Source organism: Cryptomeria japonica, chromosome 11, assembly GCF_030272615.1.
Source record: "Cryptomeria japonica chromosome 11, Sugi_1.0, whole genome shotgun sequence".
Lineage (NCBI taxonomy): Eukaryota > Viridiplantae > Streptophyta > Pinopsida > Cupressales > Cupressaceae > Cryptomeria > Cryptomeria japonica.
In genome coordinates, this window is record NC_081415.1 from 195110791 (window position 1) to 195128144 (window position 17354).

At 35.6% G+C, this 17354-nt stretch overlaps 1 protein-coding gene across 1 annotated transcript; it reads right to left on the minus strand.

The window, feature by feature from the left end:
* Positions 1–4659: 4659 nt before the first annotated feature.
* Positions 4660–5373, minus strand: LOC131860128 (uncharacterized). Its single transcript, XM_059214499.1, has 2 exons — positions 5232–5373; positions 4660–5120 (listed from the first exon to the last, which is right to left on the minus strand). The coding sequence occupies exons 1-2, from the start codon at positions 5371–5373 to the stop codon at positions 4660–4662; spliced, it is 603 nt and encodes a 200-aa protein (XP_059070482.1).
* Between the last annotated feature and the right edge of the window lie 11981 nt (positions 5374–17354).

Below are 17354 nucleotides of genomic sequence, written 5' to 3' on the forward strand. Positions count from 1 at the left end.
GTCATTTGTGTGTTGAAATGTTCATGTTCTCTTTTCATTGCTTTTAGTTGATCAGCCAATGTTTTTTTCTTTTCTTTCAATATTCCAATCATTTCTTTAGTCTCTTTAGATATACTGTTCTCAGATGATGTCTCAATTTGTTCCACTAACTCTTGAGAGTCCTGCAAATCATTAGATAATCTTCTTCTTACTTTCAGAGATTTTTGCATTTGCCTTTGCATGTCTGCAATCACTTGATTAGCATGATCCAACTCTTCTTGCAAATACACAATCCTCGGAGATTGTTTATAGCCTTCCATTGATAAGATCTTTCTCTTTAGGTAGTTAAACCCTTTTCCAAGATTCAAACTCTGATACCAATTGTTAGGCCCAATATGGAAAGCTAATGTACTGAGAGGGGAGGGGTGAATCAGTACTCCAAAACTTTTCTTGAACAATAACTTTACTGTTATGCATGAACTAAATAGTGCAGTAACATAAAATAAAGCTAAAACAAATAGATAACAATCATACATGATTCACTCCATAACACATATATTTTGGTTATGCAGAAACTCTTAGTTAGAGAGAAAAACTGCGGTGGGGATGGCACCCACAACTTCACAACTACAATAATAAAGAGTGTTCAGTTAGAGCTACATATTATCTATTTCTAATAGCTTACCCTATTAGGAGTAACAAGATCTGTTAGATCTACCTTGCTAAAGGACTTTACAACACTTAATCTAAATGTTGCACCTGGTTAGAGGCTTTACAATTTATAGACTTTATTAGAGTCTTTTACCCTGTTAAAGGTTTCTCTTTCAACTTCACAATATTACAATAAAATCATTACAAATATCTGCAACTTTACATCTAAAATGTTATAGTAGGTTCTATATGCTCATAATAGATTACCTTGCTTATAGCATACCTCGGTAACCCATATAGTAACTCGGTAAACCCTTCTGTTTACTCTATTCTTCGACTGTTCTCTGAAAACCTTCTTGGTGACCTCTGTGTCTCTGTAACAGTCTTTTTATTCATACATACACCCTTAATTCATGTTGTATAAATAGATCTCTTAAGATGGTGATCCAATTCATTGCTTCGATCTTACAAACATGATTTAGCAACATCATACTTCAAATCATACTTCTCAAGTTATGGCAACATCATACTAAATTAAAAAATCAATTTCTTGACATCAATGACAAAATAATAATATCAAGACAGTAAACATCCTTAATCAGTTATATCCATATCATCAACAACCTTCTCAATATCCTTATTGAAATGCCAACAATCTCCCATTGTCTGTTATAATGTCAAATGCCAACAAGACTTCATATCCCATCCAGAATGCGATAGCACACCAGCCTCCTTAAGAAATTGTCTCCCTTTTTAAGGTGTCATTTCATTCATTGTGAGGTCCATTTCCTACTATAGCTTTTGGACCTACTGCTCTTCATTGCTATCTTTCATGATGTTTCTAATTTGCAGTCCTTTATGTTGATACAGGAACGTGGTAAACTCTTTGGATGCAATAAAATCACTATCAACAATGAAATCCTCATGTTCCAGGAATCTAATATCAACAACCTCTTGGACATCAAACTGTCATGTTATCAAATCTATCTATGTACCCTTTCCAAAACTAGGAGGGTAATTTTCTCTAAGAGAAAATGGAATAACACCAGATGTAGAAGCAGGGGACATATGAGCTAAAGGCTCTGTATTTCTAATGGTATCAATATATTCCCCAAAGACATGAGGAGGAACTCCTTCAAGTATTTCCAATTCATACTCCATAAGTTTGTAGGCTAACTCCAAAGGGTCCTCAATCTTTTGCAATTCATCTTCATTCATTTTACCTCTGAAAAGCGTCCATCTGTAAGCTTGCATCATCTTCTCAAATTTTCCTCTTTTTTCTCTGGCCTCTTCTTTATCAATGTTTTTAATGAGATCATCTGGCAAATATGACTTATGTTCTCCAGCCTTTAGCTTTTGTGATGATCGGGTTGTCCTTCAAAATTTGGCCTTGGTTCTCCCATTGCCATGCCATAATAATTCAACTTTGTCTGCAGCAAGCCGTAACTTCTGGAACTTTTCACAATAAAGTCTAAAAAAACTAACAATCCAGACACAATTGACTGTTACCCATGGTTTGTCAGATGCTCTGCACTCACAATTGATAGTTGCCTCACAATTTCTAGGCAAGCCACTCTGTTAGGTACTATAAGTGCAAACAGATATGGTCTTCCTTCAAACTCGTACACCTTTATTTGTGTGCAATCTGAAAAACAATAGCAGTCTCCCCAATTATTGTCAGTTGAGGAATCTTCACCAGAATCCTTAGGTCTCAAGAATCTCTGAATGTCTAGTGCAAGGGCATGATCACATGGACAACCCAACAATCTGTACAGTGTTTTAACAAAGAACTCTTCAAAGTGCCAATACTAATTATTGGCATATCTCTGGTCCCATGAGGAAACCCACAATTGAATCAATTTTCTCACTCTAGCCTTGTCATAGGCTCTGACACATAATTCTTTTGGCCACAATCCTTCATCTTGTCCAAAATATAACAACATACGCATCAGAAGGGAATAATGCTTAAAGTACACATTGATCACATCCCCTTTCAACTTCTCCAACCCATGATTTAGGGATTCAATGAGATAAGTAGTAAAATCAAAGAACCGAGCATCTCTATACTGTGAATCAGCACAAATGACCATGGCTGCAATATCTATTAAAGGATGGGCTTTTATCCTTAGAACCTGAGCAACATAGTAATAGGTGTATTATAAGTCAGGGTGGAAGGAGTTGACATCATAAGGGGCTTTGTCATCCTGACCTAATGGCACTAAAGACCTTGCATTTCTAGGCCTGTGTATGGGGAGTCTCCATCTTTTGTAAATGTGTTCTAGGTTAAAGTATTCACTCGTCAATTTCTTGAGGTCAATTAGTTCCTCAAACCCCTAATCTAACTCAAACACGGTGTCAATAACCTCCCTTGTAATTGAAAGAATTGTCTTACCCATATAGTTATATATGGCTATGGTTTTGGGGTCATAATTTCTTGCTAAGGCTTTCACGAGTTCTACATTTACAAAGACATTAGCCACAACCAGTTTGCCTAGGTTTAATCACCATAAATTTTTTATAGGCTGAGGGGAAACTCTTCTACCTTATCCATATACAAACAACTCATATCCCCTTAATTTGATCCATGTGTCTCCAAGATCCTCGAATCTATCCACCAGACCTTCCTCATCTGCCTTAATCTTTTTAGACCTTAAACTAGATGATGGCCACTGATCAATCAAATATTGGGCCAAGGTACACCCTTCCTTCTTCTGTCTTTTGGGTTTTTCTTCTATGGTAAGAGCTTCCTTTCCCTTTCTAGTTTTACTAGCTTTAGATGATTATTCCATTTGAATTTATGAAGAGGCTCTGTATATGGATAACTTACTTTAAACCTGTGAGTCTTCTCTTTGAATTCGTCAGATTTCTACTTCTGGTTCATCACCTGTAGATTCTTCAATACTGTGTACTTCATTACCAATTTATCACTTATGGCGAATTGAACAGTTAGTAATGACAGTTCAACAATGGTCACTTAGACATACGTTTGAATTAAATAGTGATGTGACCTAGCTGAGATTTGATTCTGATCTTCATGTCGATGCAAATATCTCTTTCGATCACTAGCTTTTCGGTCCATTGATCCCTTCATTTCCATTGAAAATGCTTTTGCCTCAAATATCATGTCGATGAGGTATTTTCTCCTTTTATCGAAATATTGTATTCGATGAGAACATCTACCTTTTCACTGATACATATCCTATGTCAATCAGCTTCCATGTCGAAGAAACTTCAAGCTTCGATAACTCCCTCTATCTTTCCATCAAAACATATTTCTTATCGATACCATTGTACCTTTTCAATGAGTGAGTATATCATTTCATTGAAGCTCTTCTTTATTTGATGACCTTTTTTCATTAACATCTTTCATCAATGAGTTCATTAATAGTTTCTTCGATAAAATTCTCATCGGTGACTCACCTTTTGGTCTCCTCAAAACTCATATCCTATCAATATCTTTTATCAATGGAACTATCTTTTGTTTGATCGACATCACTCTTTAGATAAGACTCTTGTTTTTGGTGAGTCTTCTATGTGTTGAGATGATAGCATCATTTCCTTAAAAGCCTTTTCCCGTCAATGAGACCGTTTCCACTTTCTTCGATATTCTTTTGTCGATGGAATCATTGCTTTCACTGAGTCCTTTTTTAAGTTCATTAGTATTCATTTTTCTTTGATAGCCCTTTTATATCGATGAGACATCATTGGGTCTCATCGATGCCATTTTAATTTGAATCTTTCGATAGGATGCCATCACATTTGTTTGACAACTTATAGGATACTTTATTTTGGTAGAAAAATGATGGTTTTTTCTTCTAAAAATGGAGGATTTTATGATTTAATTTCACAAATCAAGAAATTCAATTTAATTTAGATTTTGTTCTCAACAGTGACTCTGACTGGGGATGGGGGTACATTACGGATACCTTCAAGAATCTAGACTCTCTAGTTTATGCAAGACCAAAATCAAAGGAAATGTGGTATTTTACAATGGGAGTGAAATCTAAACTATTGTACATAGAAAAGTTGTTAAGAAAAGAAGTTTTTCAAGAATTTTCCATGTACTAGCAATTCTTGAACTTCTCCTATGGCACCTTGGAGAAAATAGGAATCTTCCCCTGCTTTATCCATAATCACATATGGTCCAAGCCATAAAGCCTCAAACTTGTCATGCTTGCCTTTGTCTTGAATCCTGGCATTCCCCATTAAAAACCAATCACCAACCTTAAATTTTCTATCTGTTGTTCTTTTGTCATATAGTCTTTTCAGCTGATTTTGAGTTTTGATGTTCTGCTCCTGAGCTTCTACCCTGACTTCATCAAGCTCTACCAACTGCATCAGCCTTTCTTGCAAAGGATCATCAACATCTATCTCTTCTTGTGTCATGAATCTATGCACAAGTAGGAGATTATCCAAAGGAAGTCTAGCCTTTTTACCATAGACCAACTCAAATGGGGACTTCCTTGTAGATTTTTTTATTGTTATTCTATCTGCCCATAACACTAAATTTAGCTTTGAGTCCCATGCCCTTTTGTTCTATCCTAGCACCTTTTTGATGATTTTTAGGATGTTTTTGTTACTTGACTTGGCCTGATCATTACCTTGAGGGTGGTAAGGAGATGAATGAGATATTGTGATGCCATACTCTTCACAAAAGGTCTTGAATTCTTTAGACCTAAAGGCCATGTCATTATCAGAGATGATCCTTGCAGGGACACTGAATCTAGTGATGATATTCTCCATTATGAATTTTATCACCACTTTACTAGTGCCTTGTTTAGTAGGTATTGCCTCCACCCATTTGGTAAAGTAGTCTATAGAAACCAAGATCCATATGTGTCCTCCACTTGACTTTTTTGATATTTCTCCTATAAAGTCTATTCCTCATAGCTGAAATGGTTCTTCAAGTCGTATTGGTCTTAATGGGAGCGATCCTTGATACTTCATTTTGCCTAAAAATTTCTAGAAAGCCTCACATTTTCTGACACAAGCATAGGAATCATTGAACACACATGGCCAAAAATATCTAGATCTTAATATCTTGTGTGCAGTAGTTTTGGCTAAGAAATGACCACTACAAACCCCATCATGAATTTCTTGTAGGATTTTCTTTGCTTGGCATTTATCTAGGCATAGTAACAATATTCCATCTTTGTTTTTCCAATACAAGTGTCCATTGACAATCACATATTTTGCAGATTTTAGCTTTAAAGTCCTCTTCTAATTATCAGTCATATTATCTGGACATTTCATGTGCTTGAGATAATACATGATGTTTGTATACCATGTTGTATTCTCAATGCTGAAATTGGCTTCTTCTAGTCCTATTCCATTCACCTGAAACTCTTCAACCTCTGCTCCTGCCATTAGTTTAGCCAATCCCTAACCTTTGATGACTTGTCAGATCTTGAGCTCAATGTTGAATTCTTGAATCTGATTGATCCATTTGCATCTTCTCCCTATGACCTCAGTTTGCCTAAATATATCCTTTACTATTGCATTGGGAACATATGCTATAGCTTCTACACCTACCAAATATGGTCTGAATTGTTTCATTTCTTTTACCAGGGCATAAGCTTGTTTTTCATTCATATCATATTTAATCTCAGATGAGTTCAACTACTTACTGAAATATGCAATGGGGTGTTCACAGCTATCCTGGTTCTTTTGTAACAACATTGTTGCTACTGTATGACAAGAGGCAAATGAAAAAATCAAGAAGGGCTTACTGAAATCTAGAGATATCAATACGGGTGCTTTAGATATTGCTCTTTTTATGGCTACAAAGGCATCCAATGCTTCCACATCCCAATCTATTTTGGCTCCCTTTTTCAACATCCTTACTATAGGTTTTATGATGTCTGCAAAATTAAGGATAAATCTTCTGACAAAATTGATTTGTCCCAAGAATGATTGAATAGATTTGATAGTCTTTTTGATAGGGACTTCATTTATTGTTGCTACTCTTTCAGGGTCAATCTTTACCCCTTCTTTGGATACTATATATCCAAGGAGCTTTTCTTCTTCAACTCCAAAGTGACATTTCTTTGGATTTAAGGAAATTCCATATTCCAAAGCCTTCTTGAATATTTTTTCAAGGTGATTGTAGTGGTTTTCAGCCTTTTTTTAATAAGTTGTCAAGTCATCCTGATACACCACCATTATTACATCAATTAACTCTGCAAATGCCACATCCATTGCTCTTTGGAATGTTGCCCCTGCATTTGTCAATCCAAACAGCATTCAAGCATATACATGTGTGCCCCATGGTGTTGTGAAGGTTGTTTTATATTGTTTAGCTTCCTTAACCTTCATTTGATTATAAACTGAGAACCCATCCATCATGGATAATAGCTTGCATCCAGTTACTTTTTGCAACATGTTATCCATGTTAGGCAAAGGGTAATTATCCTTCAATGATGATATGTTCAAATTCCTGAAATCTACACATAACCTTATGTCCCCATTTTTCTTTCTGACAGGTACCAAATTCGAAACCCAAGTAGAATACCTGCAAGGTTTAATTGTCCATGCATCTTTCATTTTTATTATTTCCTCTTTCATCTTAGGGAGTAAAGTCAGATTTATAGGCCTCTTCTTTTGTCTAAATGGCTTGGCATCAGGCTTAAGGGGTATTTCATGCTAAAAGAGATCCTCCTTGTAGGCTTTGAGGTCATCATAAGACCATGCAAATACATGCTTATACTTTCTGAGTAACATCACCAATTGTTGATTCATTTTAGGAGTCAACTTCTTACCAATAAAAACATGTCTTGGTGATTCTTTGCTTCCCAAATTAATCTCCTCAACATCAGTTTCCTTGACTGTGGTCCCTTTAATTTCAACTTTGTCTTGCATGTTGAAAGTTCTTTCTAGTGCAACTAGTCCTCTAAGTATCTTGTTAGATTGTAGCTATATGATTTCCTATCCAAACAGAGTCTCTTTCCCATCTGTCCTTTCTACAAAATCATTGAAGTTGATAGCCTATGCTTGGTAGTGATCCACACACTGTAAAAATTTCAATAAGTCAACATCATCATGAAAAATTTGCCAATTGTATAAGTTATCAGGGACAGAGGGCCTGGCTTTTATTTCTACCTCTGAAACTCCATTCAATGTTATATCATTTCCTTTCAAGGCAACATTATCCAAGAAGTCAGCCATGATATTCTTTGATCTATCAATCCAACTTATCTGAAAAAGCATCAAATAGTTCAATGGTGTCCCACACAACATCCCTATATTGTTTCAACCTAAGATGTTTAGAAGCATACTTCTATTTGATCTGAGATATCACTAACTCTGAATCCCCAAAGACACTGAGAAATTTATTTCCATGCTTGGTAGTTACGTTAAGTCCAGTAAGTAGAGCTTCATATTCTGCAATATTATTTGTACATTCAAATATCACCTTAAAAGAGTATTTGAATGTCTCTCCATCTAGTGAAATAAATATAATTCCAGCCCCACTTCCTTCCTTGCTCCATGATCCATAAAAATACATCCTCCATACTTGATCGTTATTTTCTTTGACCAAAGATTCAATTGGAGTTAAGCTCTCTATTTTTGGTTTTGTCAACTCCACTTTAAAGTTATCTATATCTGACTGAATGAAACATACTGATTCAATAGGTTCTGCCTCCTCAATAATATACTCTAAACAAGGTTCTCTTTCAATTCTCACATCCTGTCCATTCACTGGTATAGTGGCGTATGATAAATCTAGCTAAACATGGCCTCCTATTAGATTGGACCATTGTCTAGATAGCAACATGCCATAATTAGGAGGAACATCAACCATGGTGATATTTGTTTTATAAGATGCTTCTGGACATGTTGTTAACTTGAATTCAACATCCTTCAATACACCAACTACTGGGACAAAACGGTTATCCATAGCATAACATTTACCAAAAGTTGTGTCCACTTCCATTCCAAGTTCTTTCATGACTCCCACGGGCATAACATTTATAGTAGCTCCTGAATCAATCATGTAGTTTTTTATCATCTTGTTATTAATCATCAAGGTTAAATAGAATGGGTCTACTTGAGAAGGATTTTTTGTTATTTTTTGACCCCAAGTATATGGTTGGAACAGGGCTACTCTCAACATTATTAGTTTGACCATTTTGTTTATGTTCTTTAGTCTTTTCCTCAAAAACACCATTGATCACCTTCAAAGTTTTCTCCCTGTACTCTAGAAACCTCATCATCTCAAGTAGTGGTACATAGACCTTCATCTGTGTCCAGGTATTAGCAATATCAAATGATGTTGAGATAGGCAATGCTGAAGTGTTCATTGTCTCATCCTTTTCATTTTTTTGTATTTTGGATGTCCGCAGTTCTTTTTCCTTAGTTATTTTTATATTTTTCTCCTAGGTCTTACTTGGCTTAGTTATTGGCTTAGAAGTTTTATTACTCTCTTTTATGAACATGCCTGATGGTTTACCCTGTTCAGGATTTATGGTTTTGTTCCTTGGCATGTAGGTCCTTTTGGCTTGTTCGACAGTAGCTGTGGTAATTCTTTCTTGTTATTCTTTAGTAGGGATCCTCAGTTTGACCTACTTTTCTTCTTCCGAGAATACATGTTGCATACAATACCGCTGATTGATCTATCTAGATTTTACATCATTTTCTTCAACCCCCTCAAATGAATCATATTCTTCAAATGATAGTAAGTTTATTATATGGTCATCTGCATACCCTTCACATTCTTCTTCTCCTCCCTGCAATTTCATTTCCACTGCACATTGGTAAGGAGAATGAGGCATGTCACATGCTAAGCACCACATCTCTTCATCAACTACCTGGTTCACCACTTTCCTCAAAGGGTCTGGTATTTGGTTACCTTCTTTCTGATTCTTATCCACTGATTTTTCATCTTTCCATGTGGTATTGTAAGGCATTTCATGCAATTTGGGCCTATCATGGCGGTAGAATTGTTGTTTCTTTATTTTATTCACCTTGACACATAAATCCTTAAGAACATTCAGCACCTTATCCAACTTGTCCTCATCTTTTGTTTGTTTATGAGCCTTTGGATTGAATAACCTTGCATCCTCGCTTCTCCCCATAGTTCCAGCTACTTTTCTATTATTCTCTATAGTTATAGCAGCCTTCATAACTCCTTGAAGAGTTGTATGATTTTTTGTTCTGAGCTCATAGTTTGTTTTATTGTCAAAAGCATTCATGTAGTACAAGATGCTTACTTCAAGGTTTGGTTTTATTCTATTAGGAATCTTGTTCATAACTCTATTGAATCTTTTATTGAAATCAACCACTACTTCATTAGGTTCCTTTTTTATGCTTATGATTTCATGTAGCGCAAACTCAGGGCTATTGTGATCTCCATATTGTTCAAGAAAAAGTCTTTTAAACTCTGCAAGGCTACTTATTGAAAAATCTGGCAGTGCTCTAAACCAATCTCATGCATCTTCTATTAGTGACTACATGAATAATTTCATTTTAACATCCTCATATGGGAGGTAGAAATCTTCCATGACTATATCAAAGACTTTGCAATGTGTTTCTCCTGAAATAGCATTGCTCCCAGTGAATTTTGGTATTGCAGTTCTTATTTCATTTGGAATGGGATGAGGATACACCATCATCCCTGAAAATCAAACTACCTAATGCATTCTGTATTCATCAATCCATATCTCCCTTGAAAGAAATTTCCATGGTTCTAGCCTATATTATTATTACTATGGGGGAATTGGTTTTGTGGTTGGAAATGGTTTTGATACGCAAAATTATTGAAATGATTGTGTTGACATTCAGGAGGTATATTGGTGTATGGAAAATTGTTGAAGTGATTGTGCTGGTGCTCAGGAGGCATGCTAGTAAATGGAATATTATTGTGTCTACAATCATATAAAGGGTTTTCAGATACCTTGTAGGTATTGTTTTTTGCATTGACTTCATCTTTATTGCTTCCCCCTTTGTTTGATCCTTGGGTTGCATGTTCACACCTCGTCCTATATCTCTCCAAGTCATGATCAATGTCTTCTTCATTGATATTCATGCCCAATTTAGCACATAACTCTACACACTCTTGTACTCGTCTAGTATCCTTCATTTCAATGGCTACTTCCATCATTTGTTTCATCAAATCTACCATACAGTCTGGTGCATCCATCCTACTTGAGCATGATGAACTTCAAGTACCTATTCTTGAATTTGGATGATGATTCTCAAAACCAGGAGGGAATTTCCCTTTTTGTGCTCTATCTGCAGCCTCCAAGTCCTCATTTCTAGGGTATGTAGGAACTATGTACTTTTGTTTATTCATAGCTGGATGTGAATGGTTTTCAAAATAGTACTGATTATACTTTCCATTCACGAAGTCATTCTTAGATTCCATCAGATTGTCTATTGATTCTTCTTTTGAATTCTTTCTATTTCTTTTCTGATTAAATTTTAATTGTACTATCAGGTGGCCTTACATTATTGACCTCCTCCCATACATATAACTTCTTCTCTTTATTTTAGAGTCGCCACCTCTCTTTTGAGAGGAAACAAAATCTTCTATATGAATTCTTTCCCATAGCAGAGTCTCTTTTTAAGTGAATGTTCTCCCCAGCAGAGTCATCAATTTGTTGGGTCTCAAATCAACAGATTGGATAGGTTCTAAGGATATGCCAACTCCTATGATCAAACCCTCCAATTGACTTGGCCAACTTATAGAGTGGACCTATTTGGTTACTAACTCTCTCACTTCAGGCTCTACAAGACCTAGGCGGGTATACCTATTCACTAGTGGCTTTTGATGAGTAGTGCCTTTTATAGCAGATTGACTATCTTGTTCTACCTTCCTCCTATCTAAGAATGGCATAAGTTCTTAGGATAGAGAAATAGAAGATGATTTAAATATTGTTATTGTGGAAGTCATTTGATCTTTGTGCTTGAAATTTATGTGTATATACTATTGATAATCTACTTTATATTTCCTACTCAGCTACTCATATTGCTTTAAAGTAAAATGTGAACTGATATGATGATAAATTGTATTTTATAGATGAGCAGTGCCTTCTTCATTATTTGGGCTAAAGAGTCTTTATATTTCCTTAGGACTTATTATGTAAACTTATGAGACAGTTTTTAAACCCACCCTTTTTGGAAATTCTATCAGTTATTGTTTCTTATGAGCTCCACTTTGATGTTTATATTGTAAACCACTTGAATAAATTTAACCCTAACTTTTAAGAGACCATCCAAAGAAGAATTACAGAGAATAATTAAAATTCACAAGTAAATCCTTTTGATCCAAATCAACAATATGAAACAAAAAACTTCACTAGAGAAATGCAAATAACCTTATCTCCTTTAGATAATATCACAAGCAACTACCTGTAGAAAATGCAGTAATCCACAACACATACGCAAAAGAGAACAACTGATTGTATTATATATTTGTCAAAATGGTACAATGGTGAGCTTGAGGCTATAAACTATTTCGATGTTTTTAAATCTTACAAAACTTCCCTCATTTATATGAGACTATACAATTTCACCAAGAGGTGTGACTATTTAGTATGTAACTACTAACTAGTGCTTTTGTTAACAAACTGAAAGATAAGCAAATTTAACATCCCCACATGTTCTATGTATTTGTCATCTTTGTACATTACAATATCATTATTCATTCTCCTCATGTCGGTTTCTATCGGGAAATAATTAGAGAGAATGTGATTCACATAAGGTGATAAATCTTTGTCTTGATCCAATTCTACTACTGCTCGATCCTTGTCATTAACAAACTCTAGTTTCCACTACTCTAGCAATACCAGTTCACCATCATTGTAAAAAGAGGGCACCCTACGGGTATTCCCATTGTCCAATCTTTGAAACTCATTTCTTAATCAATCTGTAAACTCATCATGTGACTTCAAGTAAGTCTCGGCTTCAATCCTCTCACCAGGAGTCATTAAACTGTCATCATTCATCATCTCTTACAATCGTGAGTTGAGCCTTTCATGTTCCCTCAAATCTTTGGTTGTCTCAGTGTATGTTTTCCAATAATTCTTTGCAACTAGCATCACACTCCTAAACCTATACTTAATGATTTCACAAACAAATTTATCCATCTTCTAGTGCATCCTTTCTATTTGTTGAGATGATTTTTCTGCCTTGCTCCTCCAATATATTGTGTTCATTTAGACATCCATAGCATCTTGGTCAATACCATATGACATTCCTGCTTCATGAGTGCCTATCTCAATCTGTAGTAATCGTGCTTGCAGTACTTGCCTCTCTTCATCAGCCTTTTCATATAGGTTCTTATATGTAGAGTTTTCTCTGACAAAAAACTCTATCTGATCCTGATTTAGCTTGGCCACATCCAAGTTTAGTTTGGCAGTGATTCTAGGATCAGTCCTCCCAACTTGTTGTATCGTCAAATGTCTGAAAGCTTCTTCTGTGTCAACCAATGTGGGCCTCTTATTTTTAGGATAGATAGCCCATTGTAAAGGAGCCTTTGGATCTGGATCATGTCTTGATCCCCTGAAGAGTTTATCAATTTCATCTGGCATCATTTGCTTACTTGGATCCTATTTTTTGAGAAAACTATCAAATAATAGGGCAGACTTCATATCTCATCCAGAATACAATAACATGCCAGCCTCCTTAAGCAACTATCTCCCTTTTTCAGGTGTCATTTCCTTCATTGTGAGGTCCATTTCCTCTTGTAGCTTTTGGACCTGCTACTCTTCATTGCTATCTTTCATGATTTTTCTAATCTGCAGCCCTTTATGTTGATACAGAAACATGGTAAAATCTTTGCAGGCAATACAATCACTATCAGTAATAAAATCCTCATGTTTTAGGAATCTAATATCAGCAACCTCTCAGACATTGAACTATCCTGTAGTCAAATCTATCTGTGTACCCTTTTCAAAACCAAGAGGGTAATTTTCTCTAGGAGAAAATGGAATAGCACCAGATGTAGAAGTAGGGGACATATGAGCTAAAGGCTCTATACTTCTAATGGTATCAATATATTCCCCAAAGACATGAGGGGGAACTCCTTCAAGTATTTCCAATTCATGCTCCATAAGTTTGTAGGCCAACTCCAAAGGGTCCTCAATATTTTGCAATACATCTTCATTCATTTTACCTCTGAAAAGCTTCCATCTATAAGCTTGCATCACCTTCTCAAATTTTCCTCTTTTTGCTATGGCCTCTTCTCTATCAATGTTCTTAATGAGATCATCTAGAAAATATGACTTATGTTCTCCAGCCTTTAGCTTCTGTGATGATCGGGCTGTCCTTATATATCCCTCATGATCAAAATTTGGCCATGGTTCTCCCATTGCCATGCCATAATAATTCAACTTTGTCTACAGCAAGCTGTAACTTCTAAAACTTTTCACAATAAAGTCTAAAAAAACTAACAATCCAGGCAAAATTGACTGTTTCCCATGGCTTGTTAGATGCTCTGCACTCACAATTGATAGTTACCTTAGAATTTCTAGACAAGCCACTCTGTTAGGTACTGTAAGTGGCAATAGATATGGTCTTCCTTCAAACCCATACACCCTTATCTATGTACAACATGAAAAACAATAGTAGTCTCCCCAATTGTGGTCAATTGAGGAATCTTCACCAGAATCCTTAGGTCTCAAGAATCTCTGAATGTCTAGTGTAAGGGCATGATCACATGGACAACCCAACAATCTATACAATGTTTTAACAAAGAACTCTTCAAAGTGCCAATACTAATTATTGGCTTATCTCTGGTCCCATGAGGAAACCCACAATTGAAGAGGTTTTCTCACTCTAGCCTTGTCATAGACTCTAACACATAATTCTTCTGGCCACAATCCTTCATCTTGTCCAAAATATAACAACATATGCATCAGAAGGGAATAATGCTTAAAGTGCACATTGATCACATCCCCTTTCAACTTCTCCAACCCATGATTTAGGGCTTCAATGAGGTAAGCAGTAAAATCAAAGAAGCGGGCATCTCTAGACTGCAAATCAGCATAAGTGACCATGGCTGCAATATCTATTAAAGGATGGGCTTTTATCCTTAGAACCTGAGCAACATAGTAATAGGTATATTTGAAGCCAGGGTGGAAGGAGCTAACATCATAAGGGGCTTTGTCATCCTGACCTAATGGCACTAAAGACCCTTCATTTCTAGGCCTATGTATGGGGAGTCTCCATCTTTTGTAAATGTGTTCTAGGTTAAAGTATTCACTCGTCAATTTCTTGAGGTCAATTGGTTCCTCAAACCCCTAATCTAACTCAAACACAGTGTCAATAACCTCCCTTGTAATTGAAAGAATTGGCTTACCCATATAGTTATATATGATTATGGTTTTGGGGTTGTAGTTTCTTGCTAAGGATTTCATGAGTTCTACATTTACAGAGACATTAGCCACAACTAGTTTGCCTAGCTTTAATCGCCATAAATTATTTATAGGCTGAGGGGAAACTCTTTTAGCATATCCATATACAAACAACTCATATCCCCTTAATTTGGTCCATGTGTCTCCAAGATCCTCGAATCTATCCTCTAGACCTTCCTTATCTGCCTTAATCTTTTTAGGCCTTAAACTGGATGATGGCTACTAATCAATCAAATCTTGGGTCAAGGAACGCCCTTCCTTCTTCTATCTTTTAGGTTTTTCTTCTGTGGTAAGAGGTTCCTTTCCCTTTCTAGTTTTACTAGCTTTAGATGATGATTCCATTTGAATTTATGAAGAGGCTCTGTATATGGATAACTTACTTTAAACCTGTGAGTCTTCTCTGTGAATTCATTTGATTTCCACTTCTAGTTCGTCACCTGTGGATTCTTCCGTACTGTGTACTTCGTTACCAATTTATCACTTATGGTGAATTGAGCAGTTAGTAATGGTAGTTCAACAATGGTCACTTAGACATACATTTGAATTAAATGGTGATGTGACCTAGCCGAGATTTGATTCTAATCTTCACAGCAATTAATAATCATGTCGATGCAAATATGTCTTTTGATCACTAGCTTTTTGGTCCATCGATCCCTTCATTTCCATCAAAAATGCTTTTGCCTCAAATATCATGTCGATGAGTTATTTTCTCCTTTTATCGAAATACTGTATTCAATGAGAACGTCTACCTTTTCACCAATACATATCCTATATCAATCAGATTCCATGTCGAAGAAATTTCAGGCTTCGATAACTCCCTCTATCTTTCCATCGGAACATATTGCTTATCGATACCATTGTACTTTTTCAATGAGTGAGTATATCATTTCATCGAAGCTCTTCTTTATTCGATGACTTGTTTTCATTAACATCTTTCATCAATGAGTTCATTAATAGTTTATTTGATAAAATTCCCATCGGTGAAACAACATGTATCGGTGACTCACCTTTTGGTCTCCTCGAAACTCATATCCTATCAATATCTTTTATCGACGAAACTTTCTTCTGTTTGATCAACATCACTCTTTTGATGAGACTGTTGTTTTTGGTGAGTCTTCTATGTGTTGAGCCAATACCATCATTTCCTCAAAATCCTTTTCTCGTCGATGAGACCGTTTCCACTTTCTTCAATATTCTTTTGTCGATGGAATCATTGCTTTTGATGAGTCCTTTTTTAAGTTCATCGATATTCCTTTTTCTTCGATAGCCCTTTTATATCGATGAGACATCATTGGGTCTCATCAATGTCGTTTGAATTGGAGTCTTTTGATTAGGATGCCATCACATTTGTTTGACAACTTATAGGATACTTGACTTTGGTAGGAAAATGATGGTTTTTTCTTCTAAAAATAGAGGATTTTATGATTTAATTTCACAAATCAAGAAATTTTATTTAATTTATATTTGGTGCTCAATAGAACTTATAGTTACTAAAGATAGCAGGGTTTTTGCATGACCCCCAATTTTGTATTTTCAAGATGCAGCTCCAACTCAGGTTCCAATTTTGAGCAAAATTTTGAATGACTACAAAAACATGGCTCATCCAACATGGTCTATGTAGTGCTCATGCAGCCCCCATTTTGTAGTAGCTAATTGGAGTATCAAGGCAGAAACCTGCAAGTTAACTATGACTCCTAGTTTCAGTTCTTAATTTAGGTTAGGTTTATTTCCTAGATAATAGGGCAGAAAACTTCTATAAATTGAGAAGTTGGATTCATTTGTAAGGGTCCTTGAATTGATGATTTGAGGTCCAATTAGATATTCCATTTAGAAGGTCCCCAAATTGATGATTTATGGCCCACTGAGAGATTTTAGTATATTTCGTAGATTGTTAAGAAGTTGAGTTATTTTGTTATGCATTAATTGAGATTAATATAAGGAGCGACTTGTAGATTGCTTGATCTACGTCTATATTCTACTAAATTATTCTGTGTAATATGGTAATGTCTATTATTTGGAGTTAGAAATGTGGTTTTATCTTTTTGTTTATCACTTTATGAATCATATTGTGCACGTCAGTGGTGTATGAGAATTACTGTGATAGGCCATATTCTTGATGATTTTATTTCCATAAGTGTGAAATTGATGATTTTCCAAGTTTTCTAGAGGTCCGTTGTTGAATGCTAACTTGGATAATATTTGATAATTTCTTATATTTGAGGGAATTAGTTAAGTAGTTCATTAAGTTGTTATTGAATTGGTTTTATTATTATTTTCTTGTTCCCTTTTACTCTTCGCAGTTTATTTTCTAGAGAATCTTAAATCATAAAATACAAAAAAGGAAGTTCAGCCATTCATGACCAACAAGAT

Coding starts and splice junctions, on each gene's coding strand:
- LOC131860128 (XM_059214499.1), bottom strand. CDS start 5,373: ATGGAGAATATCATCACTAGATTCAGTGTCCCTGCAAGGATCATCTCT. Junction 5,121..5,231: donor ATCTCCTTACCACCCTCAAG/GTAATGATCAGG, acceptor TGTTATGGGCAG/ATAGAATAACAATAAAAAAA.